Source organism: Candoia aspera, chromosome 5, assembly GCF_035149785.1.
Source record: "Candoia aspera isolate rCanAsp1 chromosome 5, rCanAsp1.hap2, whole genome shotgun sequence".
Lineage (NCBI taxonomy): Eukaryota > Metazoa > Chordata > Lepidosauria > Squamata > Boidae > Candoia > Candoia aspera.
The window spans coordinates 91040394-91061884 of record NC_086157.1 but is presented as its reverse complement, the minus strand read 5'-3'; the positions used below and the strand labels follow the sequence as shown (position 1 = coordinate 91061884).

Sequence of the window (21491 nt, the reverse complement as noted above, 5' to 3'; positions counted from 1 at the left end):
TACACATAAATGCCTACCTACAGAAGGATCTGTGTATGCCAATGGCTGCTGTTCAGGTGGTTCTTCTCATGCCAAAATGCTCCACAAGGATTTCTCCCCAAAATTCCCTTGTTTACCAAACAGGGAAAAGCCAATTCTTTTCTGCCGGGTTGACCCTCAGCATGTCAGATAAATGTTACTTATAATATTTTATATGCTATAACCAGTGCATCATTCACAGACTACAACAGATAGCAGCTACAGCAGAGATTTGGAAATCAAACCTGAAAAAAATTATGTAAGGAAGGACTTTTTATTTTCAAGGTACTTATTGTGCCTGCATATATAAGATGCTTTTTAAACAGCATTAAGTTTTTCAAAAAGCATATATGTCCAGCAAGACCCAACTACTGAAAGAATAATCAAGGACGGTAGAAAATCAAAGCTTTGCATTTATAGATTGTTCCTAAAAAACATTTTAGGCCTTTATAGGTCTAGCTGGAGTCTTTTTTTCCTCTTTATTTTGTTTATATGTAGCTGAGGCACTTCTTTGTTACAAATAGTTTGTACATAGAGATAGGAACTGCTTTAACAGTAATAAGCAAAAAAGCTCACTTACCTTTCTATACACTCTTTCACAATGGCAAAATTCCCATCTCCTATAGTCCGGCCAACTTTATACCTCTCTGCTATTGAGGCTGGAACCTGGAAGCCTTCATCCAACACTTCTGAAAAGAATTGTTAATAAGTTTTCTGGGTGGAAAAAGCAACACAGATATGACATATAATACATATTTTACCTATACCTATACAGCTTCAGACAACTGAAACCATCCAGAAACAGCATTTTGCAAAACAGAGAATCCATGTTCCTGACACCCTCAGAAAGTTTCACCATATTAACTGTCAAGCTTATGGATGCTGGATCCAATTTTACACATTGCTTGTATGATTTCTCACACATATTGGTGATCAGTTCACAGACGTACTATTTCATCTCAATGCTCGATTAGTTCAACACGCCATAATTAAGTCTATCTACAAAAGAAGTCTAACACTCAAGCACTTCTTTTATTACTTCCTGCAAGCTGAGAGCAACACAGACATGCTCATGTGATAACTTCTATCTTTCCTCCGATGATATTAAATATTCAGTTTTTAAACAAGTGTTCTCAATAATGTCACCAACAAATGCAACCTGGACACCAGATGCTTAAAGAAACTTTCACAGTTAAATCAAAAGAGAAAAAGAGGTTCTGTTTATTGCATTTTAGTAGCCATTAGAGAACCATTATTCTTCAAATGTTTTTTAAAAAGCTGGAGCCATAACCCTTCACTTAAATGAACCATGTTTAGCCTTTTCAAATTGTAACAACTCTCTCTGTTGTTGTTTTTTAAAATCCTCTTAAAATTATGTTCTAAAATCAATTGAACAATTGAATTGTCCTGGTCAGACAAATTTTCCTGTTTTGTTTTTGTTAAGCAGTTCTTACTCAATTTTATTAAAGAGAACTTTATTTAGCAAATTAAGGTCTAAGGGCCACAACTCAGCTTCATGGGAAAACCTGAGGGCTGAAAAACAGATGGGGCTACTGCACAGTTGTTAGCAAGGCAAGGTTGCATTTGGGGTTTCTCTATTTTTAACTACTCAGCAAACTTATTATAGGCCTTACACAATAGCTTTCATGTGTTTTCTACCTCAGAAAGGCTAGAAATTGTGCTATCCATTTTCAGCAATCATAGTTAGAATTATTTTGTTTATTAACTCTAATGTGACTCTGGGCAGAATACAATATCTCATCCCCATCACATTGGCCCGTCCCACCCGATCATCCAGAGAGGGCGTGCTACGGACCCCGTCCATAAGAGAATTTCATCTGGCGGGGTCCAGGAAACAGGCCTTCTCTTTGGTGGCCCCCAGAGGTGAGGCAGGCCCCTTCATTCCTGACCTTCCAGAAGGCCCTGAAGACCTGGTTCTGCTGTCTTGCATGGGGCGGGAAAGTGAATAACCATTCTTGGGGGTGGCTCGCACCCTAGAGTCCCTCCCACCAGCCTGGATTTTATATCTTTCTTGGATTTTATTTATTTATTGTATTTTATGATGACTGTTTTATGTGATTTTAATGTTTATGTTTTGTGCTGGATTTTATTGTAAACTGCCCAGAGTTCCTCTTTTGGGGGAGATGGGCAGTGGCTAAATTTGAGTAATAAATAAATAAAATAAATAAATAAAAATATACAAAATTTAAAATAACATAATCCACGCAATACACACACAAAAAAAGTCTGGGGAAAAAAAGCCACCATCTCACAAAACAGTCAACCCACAAAGAGCCCGACATTTATTGTAGCCTAAGGTTGGGAAAAGAACCAGATTTTAAGGTGCACATGTGTAAATAAGGTTAGGCTGGGGACTGTACAAACTTTTGGAGGAATATCATTCCAGAGGCCAGTGCTACATCAGAGAACACCTGTTTCATGGTTCCCATTGGGTGGTATTGCTTAATCGATGGGACCCAGAGCATGCTGATTCTGCTGAATCATGCAAGATGGGCAGCAACTATGGAAGACAGGTGATCCCTCAAATAACTAGGCTCCGTGTCATGAAGAGCGTTATAAGTGATAGCCAACACATTGAATTGTACTGAGTACAGCTTCCAGAGCAAAGGTAGACATAGGAAGGCATGCCCAAAGTTGCCTGTCTTGCTGTCTTCTGGACCAGCTGAAGCTTCTGAGTGGTCTTCAAGTACAGTTCCATATACAACCCATTGCAATAATCCAAACACAAGGTGGCCAAAGTTTCTTAGGGGCCTGTCTATACAGATATGAGTGCAACTGGCTCACTAGATGAATCTGTGCAAACAACTTCCTAGCAAGTTGCCACTTGTTTTTTCAGCAGAAGCTGTGAGGCCAAGAAGATCCCAAAAACTGTCCCAGTCCTGAAGGGGCAGTGCAACCCCATTCAGGATTAAGGATGGAGCATACCAAAATCTGGGTGGTCCAAATACCCATAGCCACTTGGCCTTGTCAGAGCTGAGACTGTTCCTCTGCCATGGCGTCCAGACACTGGAACAAGGACTTGACAGAATCACCTGGTTGGCCTGAGATTGAGATATTCACTGGATATCATCAGCATACTGATGATACCTGACATTAAACTCTCCACTGTTTTCCCTACTCCTACTGTGAAATTATTTCTAAAGAAAAAACAAATTCAGAAAAAAATCTTGAGGAAAATGTGACATTCCTGCACTTTTTAAAAATTGCAAGATGGCCAAGGTATATGCATAAATGTCCTGAGTCTGTTTATTTAAATTTGTTATAGCCACCCACTCCATTGGACTCCGATCACCTTACAAAATCTTACAATGAGTTTCATTGTATATTATTCCTCTAGCAGTTTACAGCTTCCAACAGCAAGTTGGATGGGCTCGATTACAGAGTCTATTGGGGTACAGCTGGAAGACCTGAAGGGGCAGATTGGGGACAGATCTTTCTGGAAAAGGCTTATCTGTGTGGTCACGAGGAGTCAACACCAACTTGATGGCACATCAAGTCAGTTAATGGCTTCTCATATCATAATTTCATTTCCAAGGGAAAACGTAGTAAGGCAAACCTTCCCACTGGATCACTGAGGAAGAGGCCTGTCTTTGAGAAATTGGTGGATAATTTAAAAAATAAATTCTGAAAAATTTAGTGAAATCACCCAATTTCTCTGCCAACAAACATGATGCATTTCAAGTGACCATTTTTGCCTAGTTTGTGATGAGATGCCTAATAAACTTTGAGAATGCAGTTAAGGGAAGAGCAAGGGATCTTTCAGAAGAGACTCCTATTTCCAGGGAAAGTGAGAAGCATGAGAAACAGATTAAAGAGTAAGTTACCCTTAATTACACTAGATATTAGTTGTGGAGAAAATAACTTGGTAGGATTTCAAGATTAATGTCATGCCCTGTGAGTTTGACAAGCTGAGGAAAAAAGAACCTCCTGGATTTCTGTAGAGACCTTTATTGCTTGTAAAAAATAATAATAATTTTAAAACCCTACAACTTCCTGACTATATAGCTTAGAGGCACAAAGGATTTCAGCCCTTCTTTGGGAGATAGACCAATCTCCCCAAAAATGAACAAAACTAATGTAATTACAAAAAAGACAAAAAAAGACACATTACATCAAAAGGCCTTGTAGGTAGGAATATCATGATGTGCTTCCTCCTGTAACTTGGAAATGAATGTAGAATTTTATTTTTTCCTCTGCCACTATGCTTTCTATGGCATTGTTATTTATAGTTTAGGTTTTGTACCTTTAATTTTATTTATGGAAACAGGATATGTAAACTGCTCAGAGTCAGTTTCAATTGAAATGGCATATAAGCCCAATTAATAAATAAAATAGAAATCCTTTTTTAAATCTTAAATCTTAAATGCATACTGTACATTCAGTGTTGTAGAAAAGGAATTATGGAGTTGCTTGAATTAGGATCAGCACCTAAACAGAACATCCACAAGAGCTGAAAAAGAAATGCTCCTAGCAGACCACATGTTAATGGTCTGCTACAAATAGGAATTTCTCTGGCAGAATCTCAAAATAGATGCTGCATGGGGTTCAATTATACCTCATAAGAAGATTATAAATAGCAATAATATACTCATGCTCACCTTAAACACTGGGAGAAGCCTGAAATTACATAGAATCCACTAGTTTATACAAATAAAAATGACTTAGCAGCACAGAAAAAAGAAAGGTGAAATGCAAGTCCTGAGTAGAACATATTTACTTATTTCTACAGAAATAGCCATTTTTCTTAAAGTGAAGCCCTCATTCTTCCATTTAGTTGGAATTCCCTTTTTTCTGAAATTCTAATTTTAATCTGAGGCTTTGCAAAATAGCACTGACTCTCAGTCTTTTCCCAGTCTCAGTCCATAGCTTCTCCTTTGATTCCCTCTTCCTGTTCTGTCTTTGCCTTTTCAAAGGACTCAATTTTTTTCTCCCTAGAAAATTTCTCTCCTTCCCTGTGTTGTCTCTTCATGTGTACATGAACAAGAATCATGCCTCACCTACGGATGAGGATTGTGGATGTCTGCAGTCAGTGAATGATCCAGACTGGGGTGCAGACTGACATTCACAATAGTTCATTTCATTCTGCACAAAATTATTATATCATCTCTTGTATTTGTGGCATGTATTCAAAAGGAATACATTAGGTTTAGGAAGTTTAGGAAGTAACTAATTAGCTTTCAAACCATGGCAATTAAAATCTCCATAAACAATCTGAACTAGAAAGTTAACCAAACAACAAAAACTTTCTCAAGATGTACTGGACATGTACTCTCATTCTTAATATATGATATAGAAATATTTTGACTGTTGGAAAAAATTGGAAAATGGCTATGGAAGTTACCAGATTACTCTACTCAGGAATACACAAATGCTAAGGACAGTTGAATACAAAACATCAATTGCTCCCTAAGAGCAACAATCTTTCTTCAACTTTTAAAGGCAACATATTATAGACAACTTTGTATTATGAACTTTCAGACAGAGATGCATTTTATCTACTTATATTACCTTCACCAGGCCCATCATTTTCATCCATTGAACTGCAGACTTTGGTAGAAGCTAGTGAGGTAGAGGAACCACTGTGCTGAGAGCTCTGGAAATGTAGAATTGGATTGGACAAAGATAATTAAATATGGTTTCAACAAAGCTAAATTACCAAATAAAAAAAAAGCCAGAGAATCTTCCTGAGGATCAGAAATATTTTTTAAAAAATGCTCCTGAAATATTCTATCCTTGAATACCTTCAGAAGCCATCTTCAATTTACTGCTCATTATGTAAAAACCTTCTACGCCACATTCTGTTTCCTTGTTAGCCTCCTTACCATCTCTGAACAATTCAGAACATCTCTGTCAAATGCTCTTTCACTGAAAATGTATTGCTGTGTTTCTCTGAGAAATCCGCCATTTAGGATTTGAGACTGTTAGTTACCAGAACATGATCTTATGCTTACTTAGCTGTAAAGTCTTGCCACAGCAGAAAGGATGTATATTCAAAAGGCCTTATTAATGTTCCCCATGCTTTCTTCCTAAGCAAGAGATGTGCAGAGAGCAGCTAACAATTTCAAAGCTATAAAAGAGACTTGTGTTCTCACCTTATTTCTACAGCCTGCTATACCTGTTATGGTATTTTTCCAGTCCTTGGGGAACGCAATGAGTTTCTGCATAGTAACTGGATATGCACCGAGGAAGCTGGTGGTCAGGAAACCAAAACCAGGTCATGCAAGCCATTATTTATTTTTGCATTTCTGTTAGCTAGATCTTGAAAGGTAACTATGGATTAATGTCCTATCTGTACTTAGCTATTATGTATCTAGTTGGCTTCCAATGTGCATATATATTTTAATACAAATGCCAGGGATTGACCATTATCTATTTTCTCTCCTTGTATCAAGTGTTCAAGCAATGAATCATATGTAAATGAATGGTTTAGTTGATGCATTTGCTCCCCATATAGATATAAGGTTTGATATATATATATGAGGTTTGCTTCATTAGAAGGAAAGCAGACCTTACCCTTTGTGTCCTGATATAATCACTATACCTTTCAAGCTTTAAAAATCCTTGCATCCTGTAGATTTTTCATGTGGCGACTGAAGGAGGTAAAACACATAATAGCATTATGAAATGGCCGTGGAGGTCCAGCTGAATCCCCAAATTTCCTAAGGAGTCTGTTATTTTCACTTTCATATTTATTTTGAAACCATATTTCATAATTATGGGGCTGTTTTGTATGGAAGAATATACTTTCCAGTCTGTCAGACTTAATGATTGTACTGATAGCCAGATTCTCAACCATTTGTACCAGCTTATCTACTTGTGACATTGCCAAATGTCACTATGTATCATCATCATAACAGTATATTGTTTGACCTTGCAGTGGTATTAATATTTGTATTAACTCATCCTAAACTTGGGAAAGTCTTGGGATAGAATGACAGATAAATAGGACCTCTTGCAGACTTCGTTCTTCAAATTCTTTTGTTTACCAGTCACTTAATTTGGCAGCTTCAAGTCCCTTCTTCTTTCAAAGCTTTTTTATTTTTATAATTGATTATCATATTTTTCCTTATTCCCATCTAGAGGAAGACAAGTGTATTACATTTGTAGCTAGCTCTCATAGCTGCATTCTCTTTTGAAGAGAGCGCATTGTATTTGAGATACAATACCTGGACTGCAAAATTCCCCCAAACTTCAGAGATTTAAAATTTTAGAGTTTTCTGTATCTACTTGCTACCATTTGGTAGTATTTCTGAAGTCTACAAATTGTAGCCCTAATAATAATGCCTCTCATGTCAAATTCCCTTTTTTACTAAGTAAGGATGTTATCAATAGCTCCTTAGCTAAGAGATCAAGTTAAGAGATTTTTTTTTGCAACTACTTAGTGATCACAGGTAATTATAGTACAAAAGAAGCTAAAATCTATTCAAAGTACACTTACTGTAACCTTTTAACTTCATTTCCTAGAGTCACATTCATACTGCTTTAATCTCTATAACTGATATAACTAATTCCTTCTTCTGAAAGGAAGAGTTTACTTATCACTGCCTTCTCTTTTCTACTTTTCAATGACAACTCTGTACTAACTTCATTTATTAACATACTATATTAACAGATGGCTGCCAACACAAGCCAGAAATGGCACATTTCTTGGAACAGTCTCTGAACTGCAGAATGCTCCCCACTGGCAGAATGAGTGGAGACAAAGAGTTATTCTGAAGATTGGCTCTAGCTATTAGAAGAAGATCCATAAATGACTTGTGATGTAGAGGTCTGCAATCTTGCTCAAAGGCTACATATTCTCAAATTCATTCTTTCCAAACCTAGTGCCCGAAAGACCATTACTAGCTGAGGGATCGTGGAAGTTGAAGTCCAACACATCCAAAGAACATCACATTGAAGAATTCTCTCCTGCTCTCATACTTCTTTTATAATATTGGGAAGAGATGAGACAAAACAGTGGGAAGACCTTCCCAAAATATTAAAGCTATCTGGGCATCAAACTCCCATGACAGCAATGATAATATTGCATGAACAAAGGAGACAGACATTTGCTGTCTGATGGGAAGGGAGTGGGAACTTACCACATGAACCAAACATTTGTATGGAAAACCTATAGTAAAATCCCACACAGAGAAGATATCCAATATTACTATACAGTTTCACAGTAGAGCATAAATTACAAGCTTGCCCATATTTATTTCTGTGTTTGCTTATTTCATTTTAAAATAATACACATCATGATGTAGTTGAACAATCTGTAGCCATTTATAACACTGATACAGCTCTACTTTATTTAGATCACTTCAAAAACATAAAGTCTGAATAAAAATCAGACCATCCTATGATCTTTGATTTCTGTATATGGTCACTTTTGAACAGCATTAATAATAGAACTGAATTACAAACTTTCATATAAATCTATTTTGATTTTTAAAAGTATGGAGTTCTTATTTAAAAATTGACACTGATCATTGATTGATATTAACTTAGGCACATGCATGCCTAACATCCAAAGAAGTTTGTCTATAAAAATATGTTTGTCTTTATTAAACCGTTGAAATTCCTATTAAAAGTGATGCCCCTGCATTAGTTTCACTGAGGAAAAATTACGCCTCACTTAGTTGCTCAGTTGATTGGAAGAGGTGCTAAGAGCAGGGGACATACGCTGTATGTAAACCATCACCTGCCTATGAGTAAAGCTAAATTTAAAAGAAATGCAAAACCCTGTATCCAATATTCTTATATGCTTTGCTCTGCAAGTTTATTATTTAACCCAAAGATCTGCAGAGACAATACCAACATTCAGCTAAACATATTTTTAGTCCTATTTAAACGTACAAGCAGCCTATTATAACAGGGCACTGGAGATGTAGTCTCTGTAGTCTCTCCCTATCTGCTTAGTGCCACTCTCATGAAGGCAAATGTTTACACAGAATCATAGAATTGGAAGGGACCTAAGAGGTCATCGAATCCAACCCAGTGCACACTGCAGGATTCACTGCACCATCCCTGATAGATGACAATCCGGACTGTTTGAAAATCTCCAGTGGGGAGCAAACCACACCATGTGGGAAGCTGTTCCACTGACTGACAGCTCTTATTGTCAAGACGTTGTTCCTAATGTCTAATCTGTATCTTAAACCTTGAAGTATCAGTCCATTAGCTCTAGTCTAACCCTCTGGAGCAAGTGAAAATAAGTCCAAACCCTCTACAATAGGATTTAGTGTAGCTCACAATGATCTTTTAATTGTCTCCAGCAAGACATAAAGAATATCTTTTGTCAATAAGGCTACATTGTTACAAGGCAAGTACGTAGAAAAATGCCTCATTTGCATTACGTTTCCACCAGATGGTCTGGTATGACTGCAGCAGAATTTATAAAACTCTCTTAACAAATTATTCGCTGTTACCGAATTAAAATTTGGTTCAGTGAGTTATCTGATTTGTATTGAAATTTATCTTAAATAGAGAGTGGCTTTTGGTTTTGATTCATTCTTTTCAGATTAGTTACAAAAGATAATTCCTGAGTTTCTATTTCATACAAAAAATGTATCTATCAGTTAAAACCATATGACAAAAGGGAGTTCAGTTACCCCAAAGAGAAACTGGAAAGCAATTCTTACTCAAGGATTCAGGAAAAATGCTTGTGTCCCTCACCAACAAAATCTGTATTCATTTATAATATTAAACAGAGGGAAAAATGGCATAAAATAAGATTAATGACAATAGATTAGGAGATAGTTTTCTCACTAGTTTAAAGCAGATAATGGAATTTCAGAGTGTTCCTGCTCAATAATAGTGTGATGAAAGATAAACCAAAGATAAATGTCTGTAGGTTATTAATATATTCAATAATATTTACACTGTAAATTCCATTGAGTTTAGTTGGATACACAACTACATTTATGTATGATGGCAGCCTTAATGTGACAAGGCCAACTTTAATATAACGTTCTATAATTCTTCCACATAAATTCCATAAATTTGTATCACCCAAATGCATCTGTAGGGCTGGGAACTTTTCTGGAGCATATTTGGGTCATACCAGAGATGGGAGCAAGTAGTGATCTAGTCACATAACTCCCTGTTTAAATTCTAATGGGCTCCCCCTCACCAGCAATAAATTTCTAAGATTTGGGCTGAATATATTTCAAAAGTATTAAAGAAATGAAAGGAACAATTAAAGAAGTTAGGGATAAAAATTATTTTAACAAGCCGTGGTTTAGCTTGAGCATATTTCCAAATCTTTGGATTACTACTTTGAGTCAGTTTTTGACTCCTGGCAACTGCCTGGACAAGTCCCTGAAGTTTTCTTGGCAAGGTTTTTCAGAAGTGGTTTGTCACTGCCTGCTTCCTAGGGCTGAAAGAGAGTGACTGGCCCAAGGTTACCCAGCTGGCTCTGTGCCTAAGGTGGGAGTAGAGCTCATGGTCTCTAACTTGATGCCTTAACCACTATATCAAACCAGCTCGCTACTTTGAATAAATTCATGAAATTATAAGCAAACATTTATTTTGCTTAAAATACATACTGCAATTGTGGTGTTTTCATTTTTTTTCCACCTAATAGTTTGAAGACCTTAATACACTTGTTATTTTAGATTTCAATACAATTCATTTTTATCTCAGTAATCCTTAAGCTCTGCTCAGAGTCCTGGATCACAAGCTGAACTCAAATTCATACTTCTTTGAGTTCTGCTTCCCTTCAGATCTTCAACTGAAAGCATGGAAGCTGAAGAAACAGGACTACACAGATGGTCCTGTTCTCCCCTAGTGTCATGAGTAAGGATGGCGAGCAGGGGGCTCCCATCCAGACTGTTAAGTGCATGCGTAGCACTGAGGAATTAGGTAGCCATTCAAAGAGACACAGATCGGGACCGCCTTAACCTTTGGGGTTTATATGGCTGGGTTTTTCCCACGCTTCTTCAGTTTGTTAGGATTCCTGTTATGTACAAGCAATAAAACATTAGAGACCAGTTCCTTGTCTCAGCGTGTTTCCTGGCAGTTAGGACACCTAGTTTCAGTACTTAGCACATTCAGGGGAATGCCTAGACAGAGCTACACAGGCTCCATGTTAGTATAATTTGATGTTACTTTTCTGTAGAACTCAAATATATTTTATAGATATCACCTGGTAATAAAAAGTTAAGTTGAATTTACACTGGTTATACTTAGGAGTATAACCACCAAAACCAATTGATCCATTCAAGTTGATTACATTTGTCTCTAGCCCCTGTTGCTGCTTGATTCAAGAGGATGAAACAAATATTTCTTAAATATAAAATAATAACAAGTTCTTGCATGGGAAAAAGATCTGTGAAGTTTTATGAGTTTTCCTGGGCATGAACTTCCATTCAATGTGTTCTTGTAAGGGGTTCAAAAAAACACACACAAAAACATGCCCCAGGTCTTAGGGAAAGTGTATTGGATTTCCTTCCTCCGCTGCACTGAACTTAGGAAGATATTGTTATTTCATTCACTTTTTCCATTTTATTTTTGCTTTTTGCACTTTATGAAACCTAGCCCTATACAAATTGTAATTCCTATTTCTGTTATTTTTGTTCTTGTTCCTCTAATTACTGTTTAATGGATGAGGGTGAGGATTGGTCGTTACAAATCTCAAAGTCTGAAGGATATTTAAATTTTTCCATTAATGACTATTCCATATTTATAGAAGTGCTGTTCCTATTGCATAACTACCAAAAACTGGGCAAACATCCTGGGCAATTATAGTGAAGTAATACTCATTGTACTTCAACACAGATGTAGATCACATTAGGATCACAAAAAAAAAAAAAACCCAGATAATTCCAGACCAAAAAGCCTTCATGGAACCTGAAGTGCTCAGTATAAATGGCAAGCCTTAATTTGATTTCGGTCTGCACCATTTGAGATGTCATCACCATTAAATAAATTTTAAGAGGGAGCTCTTGCTTCAGTTTCTGGCCACCTGGCTGCTTTTATGACACACCTACATTAAAAGAAAGCTGCTGCATAAAAGCAGGATTTGGCCTGTGGTGTAAGTATTTCACATCCAGATCAGCCTAATTTAACAGATGGCCAACATACCACCATTGCTCTATGATGGAAAAAGGAAGATCAGCACTATAGGGTTTCAGCCACATTTTACTGAAAGATGTGTCCTGCAGTTCATTGGTAAATATTTTAAATGGGAAAACCCAGTAATAGTCCTTAGGCTGAAAGTATGTCAGTGCATACAAGTGCTTTAAGTGTACAAATTAATTTACGCTGAAAATCTTTCTTATTTTCTATTCATAGCTTGCAGGGAGCTGTTTATGTCTGATGTATCAGGGAAAGAAAGGTTGTAAATCAAAACATCTAGGAATCTGTTCAATGTCAGATTTCTCCGTAATATTTGTACTGGGAAGTAAACATGATTGTCAGATTAACTTTACCAAGGCTCTGGGGCTTCTAAAGCCTGCAAACTTATAAAAACTACATTGCCTCATTGTGAAGAAAAATGGGAGCCAGTGACATAAGATTAAGGCTATTTCAAATTCAGACTGAATATTCAGGCAATTCAAGTGTGTTTTGGGGAAAGAAAACCAGCAAACTACAATAATCATAAAGTACTGAATTTCTCATCTTTTAAAAATGCCAACTCCTAACATACACATAGCTGAAGCCAGGGGATTCAATAAACATGTAATATGAAAATACCCTTTAAAATGCTATTTTAAAGGGCAGTGAAACAATTTTGTCTGTGGTGAGCAAGATGATATTTTGGTTAGTTTTCAGGTAACAAGCAAAGGGCATCTTAACTCTTTCAATGCTCTATTTTGTAAAAAGCAGATATCATGTTCAATTAAAGTGACAATAAGGACAGCAGATTAACATAGACATGAAAATGAAGGAACATGATTTTTGGGGGGGGGCAACATATTTTTATTCAGAAAGCTTCAGTATCTCTCAGGGTTATCATACGCTACAGCAAGGCAGTTACTCAGGCAGAAGATGTTGGTATCATGACCAGAATACAAATAACTAATCATTTAATATGCTATTATTTTATATTTATTACCAGGAAAGGGGAGATATATTTTTGCAATTGATTGATGGATCAAAATAATCCAGGTAACTTTGAATCTTTGCTTATTAAGGGCTTTTCCTGTTCTACTCAAGCACCTAAATGTCTTCAGGTTACAGTCCAATGCACAGTAAAGTGAGCTAAGTTTTATCTCACGATTCTCTGATATTTATAGGCTCAACAATATTTTGTATGTATTATAATAACTTACTATGGCTAATTATTATGCAGGATAATAAAGATACGAATTCAAGCATCAGCCAGGGGTATGTGAAGGAAATATTTTTAAGAACAGAACAGAATTCATAATAGTAGGATTTACATGACATAGACATTAAAAAAAAAAGACTACACCTCCAATCTAGGGTACACCTATACATTGCTCCTCCCCTCTAGAAAGGGGAAAGTTGGGATTTATTTATTTGCTAAATATCATTGCTATTAAAAAAGGAAGGAAAAATAAATCTGCATTGGGGTCAGTCAATAAATAAATAATCCATGCCAGCACTTTTATTTTTCCATGCTTCATATAAACATGCACATGTGGGAAAAACACTCAAAAGGAAAAAAAAATAATTTCTTTAATGAATTGTTGTTCTGCTTCTCTTTATCTAAGCTTCCAGGTTCTTTGTTAATTCCTAGAACTCTGAGATCCTTTGCCCTCAAAGTAAACACTGCGCTGTTCCTGTCAGCCACACTATATTCAGGTAGCTACTAATCAATATCTGTAGAAACAGGAAGTGTCAGGTATAATAATCTTTTTAAAAGCTATAATAATTTCTATAACCAAAAATCTTTAAATCTAGAGGAATAAAAAAAGAACTGTAGAGCCTAATAACTTAACCAGATTTTTTTTAAATGATTCCGGTAGCACAAAGAAACCACAAAAAGTATTTTATGCAAACATCTAAACAGATGTTTAACAGTGCAAGAGCTATGTACTAATTATACCAAAATATCATATTATACTATATATTATGCTGTCCATAGATCTTATGCTATCTATTGCATCATGCCTTTATTTAGGTCTTTAATAGAATCATGCATATTTTTTACTTTAAACTGAGTTAAGGATATTTCATACTAAAGTTATAAAGAAAAGACAAATGCTAATAAGTTAAAATCCATCAGTATATGAGAATTAAATATTTCAGTTGCTATGGAAAATTCTGTTTTTAATAACATATGTGGGGAGAAATCTAGGGTTGAAAATGTGTTCTCTTGTTTATATGGTTCTTTTTTAAAAAAATAAAAAAGGAAAAATATTTTCTTAAAATAATTACATTGCAAGTGGTTCCTTTTAAATGTTGCTATAAACTTCTAACCATGAAGTGTCATACCAGCCCCACCAACCCCAACCCTGGTTCAGTATATGCTGGCCCTTGTAAATGATTGTAAATTCATTTCTTTTAGTGAGAAGGAACTTTGCTGAAGCCTTACCAAAGATCAGCAGAAGGAGTAGAATGGGAAACTCTATCCAAAACAGATCTTCTTTCCTAGATTCTTCTTTCTATCTTTCCATTATGAGCTCTCTCAGAAAATATGCCAATGGACTTTTTCCATATTCTTTTTTTAGATATGGGCTTGAATCCAATGCTAGTGTGAGCAGAAAAGATGTTGCCTCTGCTTATTTGGGACTCTTCCCCTCTCCCCTAGGATTTTTGTGCCACAATTCAGGTTTGCTTCCCTGACCCTGTAGGGAAGTCTTCTGAAGAACACAGGACATGCAGGGAAGTGAAGAGATCAGAAAGTCCCTTGAATAAATACCGTTTCCATTCTACTCTTGGGAAATGGTCAAAGTATTTAGTAAAACTAACAGCAGAGTTTCTCTCCATCCAATGTTAATCTCAAAATGCTACATGAACTCCAATTACTTAAGCATCCCTAAAGATTTTGCATAGAAATCATACTCTGTGTTTGTGTTAGTGGGTGTATAGTATGAACAAAAACTATTGTTTTAACAGTCTTTAACACTTGCACAACCTTTGTGCACAATACTCTAATGTCAATCAATAACTACTGGCATTCTAAAGAAGTATTAAGTCTTCATTCAGGCATAAACCATTAAGCATTTGCTGTTTTTACACTGAGCGTCATACTGAATCCAAATCATCTGATAGGAGCAGACCATACAAGCCCTGTAAAATGAAGTGCATTTATTTATCGTTTTCTGTACTGCCATTTAACTCCTAAATTTTGTACTACAGTCCTCCAGGAACACCAACATAAATATGTGTAAATAAATAATCAGAGTATCTATTCGTCTTTAAATTAAACCACCATCTTTTCCAATAAAAAGTGAATCAATTATAAGTAATAACACTTTCTCCCCAATATTTCACCCTTCATGATTTCAACATCTAGTCTGACATATCTACTTTAAACACTGATGTATTTGGGAATGCTTGCCTGTCCATTTCAACTGTTTATGTTTTTACTTCCTGGGGGTATTGAAGTACTTTGATAAAATGGCACTATACACGCATGCACACAATTCTGTGCTCTTATTGAGGGTAGCCAAGCAACAGTTCTTATCAGCGGAGAAACACAGAGGATCTGCCAAAGTGAACCTTTGTATGTTTATTACAACTATGCATCTTGTTTTCTACTCCTACTGCTAGCATCCTCTGACTGATCAAATAATTTACAATGCCAGAGGTGTGGGAGTTTAATGGGTGTCCTTATTCAAACTACACATGTCTCAGAAATGTACACCATATAAAAGAGAAAAAAAGATGTTCAATAACATATAGCATTGTCTCCTAAGTGAATCACAAGGAGATATTCAGAAAGGATGGAAATAATGCAGTAGTAATGTAACTTGGACGCGGTGGCGCTGCGGGTTAAACCGCTGAGCTGTCGATCGGAAGGTTGGCGGTTCGAAACCGCGCGGCGGGGTGAGCTCCCATTGCTAGTCCCAGCTCCTGCTCACCTAGCAGTTCGAAAACATGCCAATGTGAGTAGATCAATAGGTACCGCTTCGGCGGGAAGGTAACGGCGTTCCGAGTCGTCATGCTGGCCACATGACCCGGAAGTGTCTATGACAACGCCGGCTCCAAGGCTTAGAAACGGAGATGAGCACCGCCCCCTAGAGTCGGACACGACTGGACTTTACGTCAAGGGAAACCTTTACCTTTACCTAATGTAACTTGCCATGTGTCTCATATATTGTAAAAGTATTATAATATAATAGCGCAACATAATATGTTGATAGATGCAAAAAAAAAAAAAAATTACTGCTTTCTCAGCTTGGATCCATACATTTTTCTTTACATGCCCAACATAAGTATTTCAGTTAAATATTATATATAAGTAAACACCATTAAATAACCTTATACAAGCTCCAAGATCTCTCAGACCTTATGCTATGTATTTGTTTTGCTTAACTCAGTCATGATTTCAAATTAATATGTTGGGCTCAGTTTCTGAACTTTGATAAAATGAATAGAGAGAATGTTTATTAGCCGTGGAAATTCCATCTGGTTTTTTTTTTTTTTGAGTTAGAATCCCACCCTGAATTATTGATTTAGTTTACAAACACTGACCAGCTGTTCTGCATGGAAATGGTTCTTACAGAAGCCATTACCACATACAAGTTTTATTCAAGAGACTGTTAAAATCTATCAGAAGAATTCTCATTCTGTTGCCACACATAATCTGTATTTCCATTTAACTGGGGTTAGAAATTTTCTCCAGTCACAATTAATAAATATGGAAGCAGATGATGGTGATGATGATGATAATTAAAATAATAATCAGGAGGAAGAGGTCATTAATTAATCTAAGTACTGATCCCTGCTTATTTTAAATGACTGAAAATTTAACATAGGGGTAGGGTAAAAGAAAGAATTAAAAATATATATGACTATTAGAATAGGATTTAAATGTGGAAATGGCCGTTTAGTCATTGAGTCCAATGACTAATGGCCGTTTAGTCAATTGAGTCCATTGAGTCCAATCATGTGGGAATTTACATTCCCACATGATTAATGTGGGAATGTAAATTAAGCATCCCTGATAAGTGACTGTCCAGTCTCAATTAAATACATGCCATGAAGAAGAGTCTATGAACTAGGCAGCTGGTGCCACCATTGAATTACTCTTATTAGGGCACTTTTCTAATATTCAGCAGAATCTATTTTCCTATAACTTAAATCCATTATGCTGTATCCTGTATTTTATCACGATAGTGAATATATGTTAGCTTTGACAGTTGTGACATCCCTTCAAGAAACTGAAGTCTGTTTTCATAGTCTTTTTCTTCTCAAAGCTAAACTTACCCAGTAGCCTCAATCTCTCCATGTAACATTTGTTTCTAGTCTTCTAATTATTTTCACTGCACTTCTGAACCTGTTCCAGTCTGTTTAACTCTATTCATGAGACACTTAGCTGGGTCAATGAAGTAAGGCTCACTGTCATGAAAACAAAAAAAAGTGGCCTGTTTACCCAGCCAACTAGCCCTAAGAAAATTAGATTTAAACTAAAACAAACTCAGTTTTTCAAAGCTTACTTTATCCTATTGACTAAGATGACTAATTGCCCCTCTCAGCATCCTGGACATGCCCTATTTCTTTAAGCATTCCATCTCTATGAATAACTGATGTTCCTTCTATTGCCATACCAGGGTGAATAAAAGGCAAAAATGTGTGGAGATGTCTATGGCCCCACCAAAAACTCTGCAGTGATACTGACCCCAATCAAATATCTGCAGGTCATTATTTTTTTCTTCCTCTGAAGGAGGAAAAATAAAATGGCATGAAATGGGAACAAACAAGTCTTCCAGACTCATTGGAAGCAGCTTTATAAACTTTATAAAATACATGCTGGAGGGCCAATCAGGCCTTGTATCTGATATTGTATACTGCAGCTCATAAGGAAGACTGAGATGATGGAAAAGGGGATGGCTGTGTCTTTGTACCATAGGAGAAGAGCCACTGAGTGGGGCCAGAACTGAATGTAATACAGTGCAGAGTAAAGTGGAAGTACTTCTTCCTGCAGTTTGGGATTACATAAACTTAGGTTTAGCTTCATAAAACGTTAAGAGGATTATGTCAAAGGCTTCATAAAAAAAATATGAACTCTGAACCCTAAGAAAAGTGAGGCAGCACTTACATTAATGTAAGCACCCTACAACTATTACTTGAAATCAAAAGAACTGGTTCCCACTCAAAAGAAAGGATTTAAAAACAGTTGAAAATGAGAGGAAAAAAAGGTGGCATTATGTATGAACTAGTCAAAACAATTTGTTCCATGCACATACTACATATATTCAGATACCTTCTGGATTTCATAAAGCCACTCTTACCTTCATCAACTGCAAAACTTCAGAATCTGCTTTAGGTATGACTATGGAGGCATCTCAAAGGCAATGGCTAGGAATATGCAGAGCCCTTTAGAACTTCAAGTTATTTCACCTGTCTGGCTTTGTAGGGTTTGGATAATTTGGGTGGCTGGGAGATCTTTCAGACTGAATCTGGACCATGGGCCAAAGAGTTTCCACCGAAGTGTTAAACTGCTTTCTGTGTTATGACTAGGGTTGTGTTCCATATATCACTACCTCACTAGTTGGTGCTGTCTAATCTAGGTAGCAAGAGTTGTATTCACAGTAAAAAGCATGAGAATGCACCTAACATGATTCTCTGCTTTTCAGATAGCCAACACAATTTTCATCTCCCAAAAACTCCTTGGTTTATTCCCAATCTGTTCTCTAAACAATTTAAATTGTCTGAACTGCCCTCTTACATATTTGTCTCTCTCGTGTCATACCCCTGTTTGACTTTGAAATGAAGCAAAAATCATGATTTGTTGCTGCAAATAAATATATATGAGTCTCATACACATCAGTTCCCTCGTCACCGTGTAAGAAGAGAAGGCAACTCTTTAACAAAGCATAAGCAAAACTTTTTCTATTCAAAGAAGTAAGACAAGACGATGTACTTTTCTTGAACTTTGCACTCTAAATCCAGAAAGTTGAAGCTTCCTTCTTGGAATGCTCATAGCAGCACTGGATTATATTTATCTCTTTCCTACTACTCACAGGAAATAAGCCAACAATTAGGTGCTACTATACAAAGAGATCAAGAGATCTGACACACAAGATTCTTAAATGGTCTCCCATCCATTGAACACCTTTACATATAAATTGTTAATTAATTTAGTCAAAGCACGTAAGAAAAATAAACCTAATAATATTAGTAAACTGAAATGGGAGGTATGAGTGTTCTGTATCAAGGAGAATTTACTGGAATATGTAGGATTCAGAGAAGTGGTACAGATATCTCTTTCAATTAATAAGTGTCATGAACACTGAGGGTGAGCAGGAGGGGGCCCCTATCCAGGGGGGAAAACGCATGCGTAGTAGAGAGAGTTTGAGCAGCCGTTCAAAGAGACACAGAACAGACCCGCCTTGACCTTTGGGGCTTATCTGTCTGGGTTTTCCCACGCTTCTTCAGTTGGGTAGGATTTTCTGTCTATTGTAGCAGTAATAAACACTAGAGACTCATTCCTCATCTCGGCGTGGTTCCTGCTTGTCAGGACAATATGCTTGTTTAAAGAAGGTAATTATTGAGATATATCTATCATTGGTGTCCTTGTATCAATAGGCATAAAAATAATGCTTTATGCCAATGTATATTATAACCACAAAAATAAATATTTGCTATTTATTCAAGGTTGATTATTGATTTATGTGCACTGTATTACTGCTTTCTCAAAGAAAATTAATAGAAAACTGTATGGACCCTTCTAACATCCGATGTAATATGCCAGTTTCTTTGTATTGAATTATTTTCATGCACTGATGAACAATTCATTTTACTGTTTATTTTAGCTCTTAAATTAATCATTTTGGATTTAGAAATGATATCTAGTACCTTAGTGAATTATATGAAATAAAGGGTAAAAAAAAACCCATCAAGATTTCAGACTGGTTTCAGCAGTAAAATACTTCACAAAAAAACATTTTAAAATATGGTGTGATTAGAAAAAATTAATCTAAAGTGTGAAATAGATATTTCTGAAATACTAAATATGTTGGAAACTTTTGACTGTAGTGTAATTCTGTTCATAGAACATTTTCTGACACAAAATATGGACAAGCTCCTTTGATTGAGCATGCTATGCCTTTAAGAATAGTGGTATTTGGACAATATTGTGGAGAAGAGTCCTCTGGACAGTTCTCAAGAGTTCCTCAATGAATACAATGAATGCCAGCATTCCTGGAAGCTAGTTTGTACCTCAAAACTGTTAAATCCACCCACAGGAAACTACTGCAGCTCAGGAATTACTGTACGAATATACTTTTATGTGTCATGATTTTGTGAGGGACCCACAGCTTCCTGAGATGTAAAATTCCTGGGACACTTACAAACGTTCATTTTTCCAAATAAGTTCCTGGGAATCCATATCGCAAGAGTGTGGTAGCACTGTGCTACTACCATATTAATTATCTGTCCTTACTTTAAAGTTAGTTTCTGTACATTGAGAAGTCTACATGTGCAGAATACTTTCCATATCAGTTTCATCTTCATTCATTAATCTGCAGCAGTATTTCCCAGTCTTGGCAACTTCCAAATGTGTGGACCTCAACTCGCAAAATTCTTAGCAACGGTTGTGCTAGCTGGAAAATTCAGGGAGTCGAAGTCCACATATGTAAAAGATGTCGAAGTTGGGAAATACTGGTTTAGAGAATTCTTCTCTAACAGCAATATACTTGACCAACTCTATATATTGTAATGTTGCACAGTGTATTTTAGAAAATACATTCATATACTTGATAATGTGTTCAGAACTATTTTATTGTATCATATTGCTTGTGCCTATTAGAGGAAACAACATGAACTAACATGAACAAAACTTTAGAAAATGTGCTAGTTTATGCATGGTCTACTTCTGAAGATTTTTAGGGGGGGAAGAAGAAATTAGGTATAGCAGGAGACTAGGAAAAACTAATAATAAGATAATTTCAAAACATAAAAGGGAAACTCTCCATTTTGAATGTACAGGGTTTGAGCACCATTACTAGAGTTGCTCAAACTGGAGGGGGTCACCAGTAACCTTGGGGGTTACATTTTGCGGGGAGATGAGAGAAAATAAAACTGGAGAGAACTGTCTAGCATTGCCAGGACAAACTGGCTTGTGCAGGAGACTTAAGCAGAAAAGCCCAGGATTAGTTGTTACAATACTCTGGGCCCAGAAAGAGATCAGCATGTTACCTCTGCAAACAAGCCCTCAATAGGTGCCAATGAAACACCAACTTGAAGCAGGAAGGGAAGGCATGGGTGGAAGCAGGTGGGGAGATACTGCTGCAATTAGGAGCCTCAGGAACACTTCCACCACTGCATCATTGAAGCAAGGTTTGGACATATGAAGGGTTGTTCTCAAATCTGCCATGAAGTGACATCTTTGT

General features: G+C 36.5%; 1 protein-coding gene across 3 annotated transcripts in view; it reads right to left on the bottom strand.

The window, feature by feature from the left end:
* DCLK1 (doublecortin like kinase 1) overlaps positions 1 to 21491 on the bottom strand; it is a 206747-nt gene that overhangs the window by 46381 nt on the left and 138875 nt on the right. For all 3 annotated transcript variants that reach the window (XM_063305693.1, XM_063305692.1, XM_063305694.1), the window contains 2 exons: positions 5548 to 5632; positions 599 to 707 (listed from right to left, as the gene is read on the bottom strand). In XM_063305693.1, coding sequence (XP_063161763.1) covers positions 599 to 707; positions 5548 to 5632 — 194 coding nt within the window. The remainder of the gene's footprint in view (positions 1 to 598; positions 708 to 5547; positions 5633 to 21491) is intronic.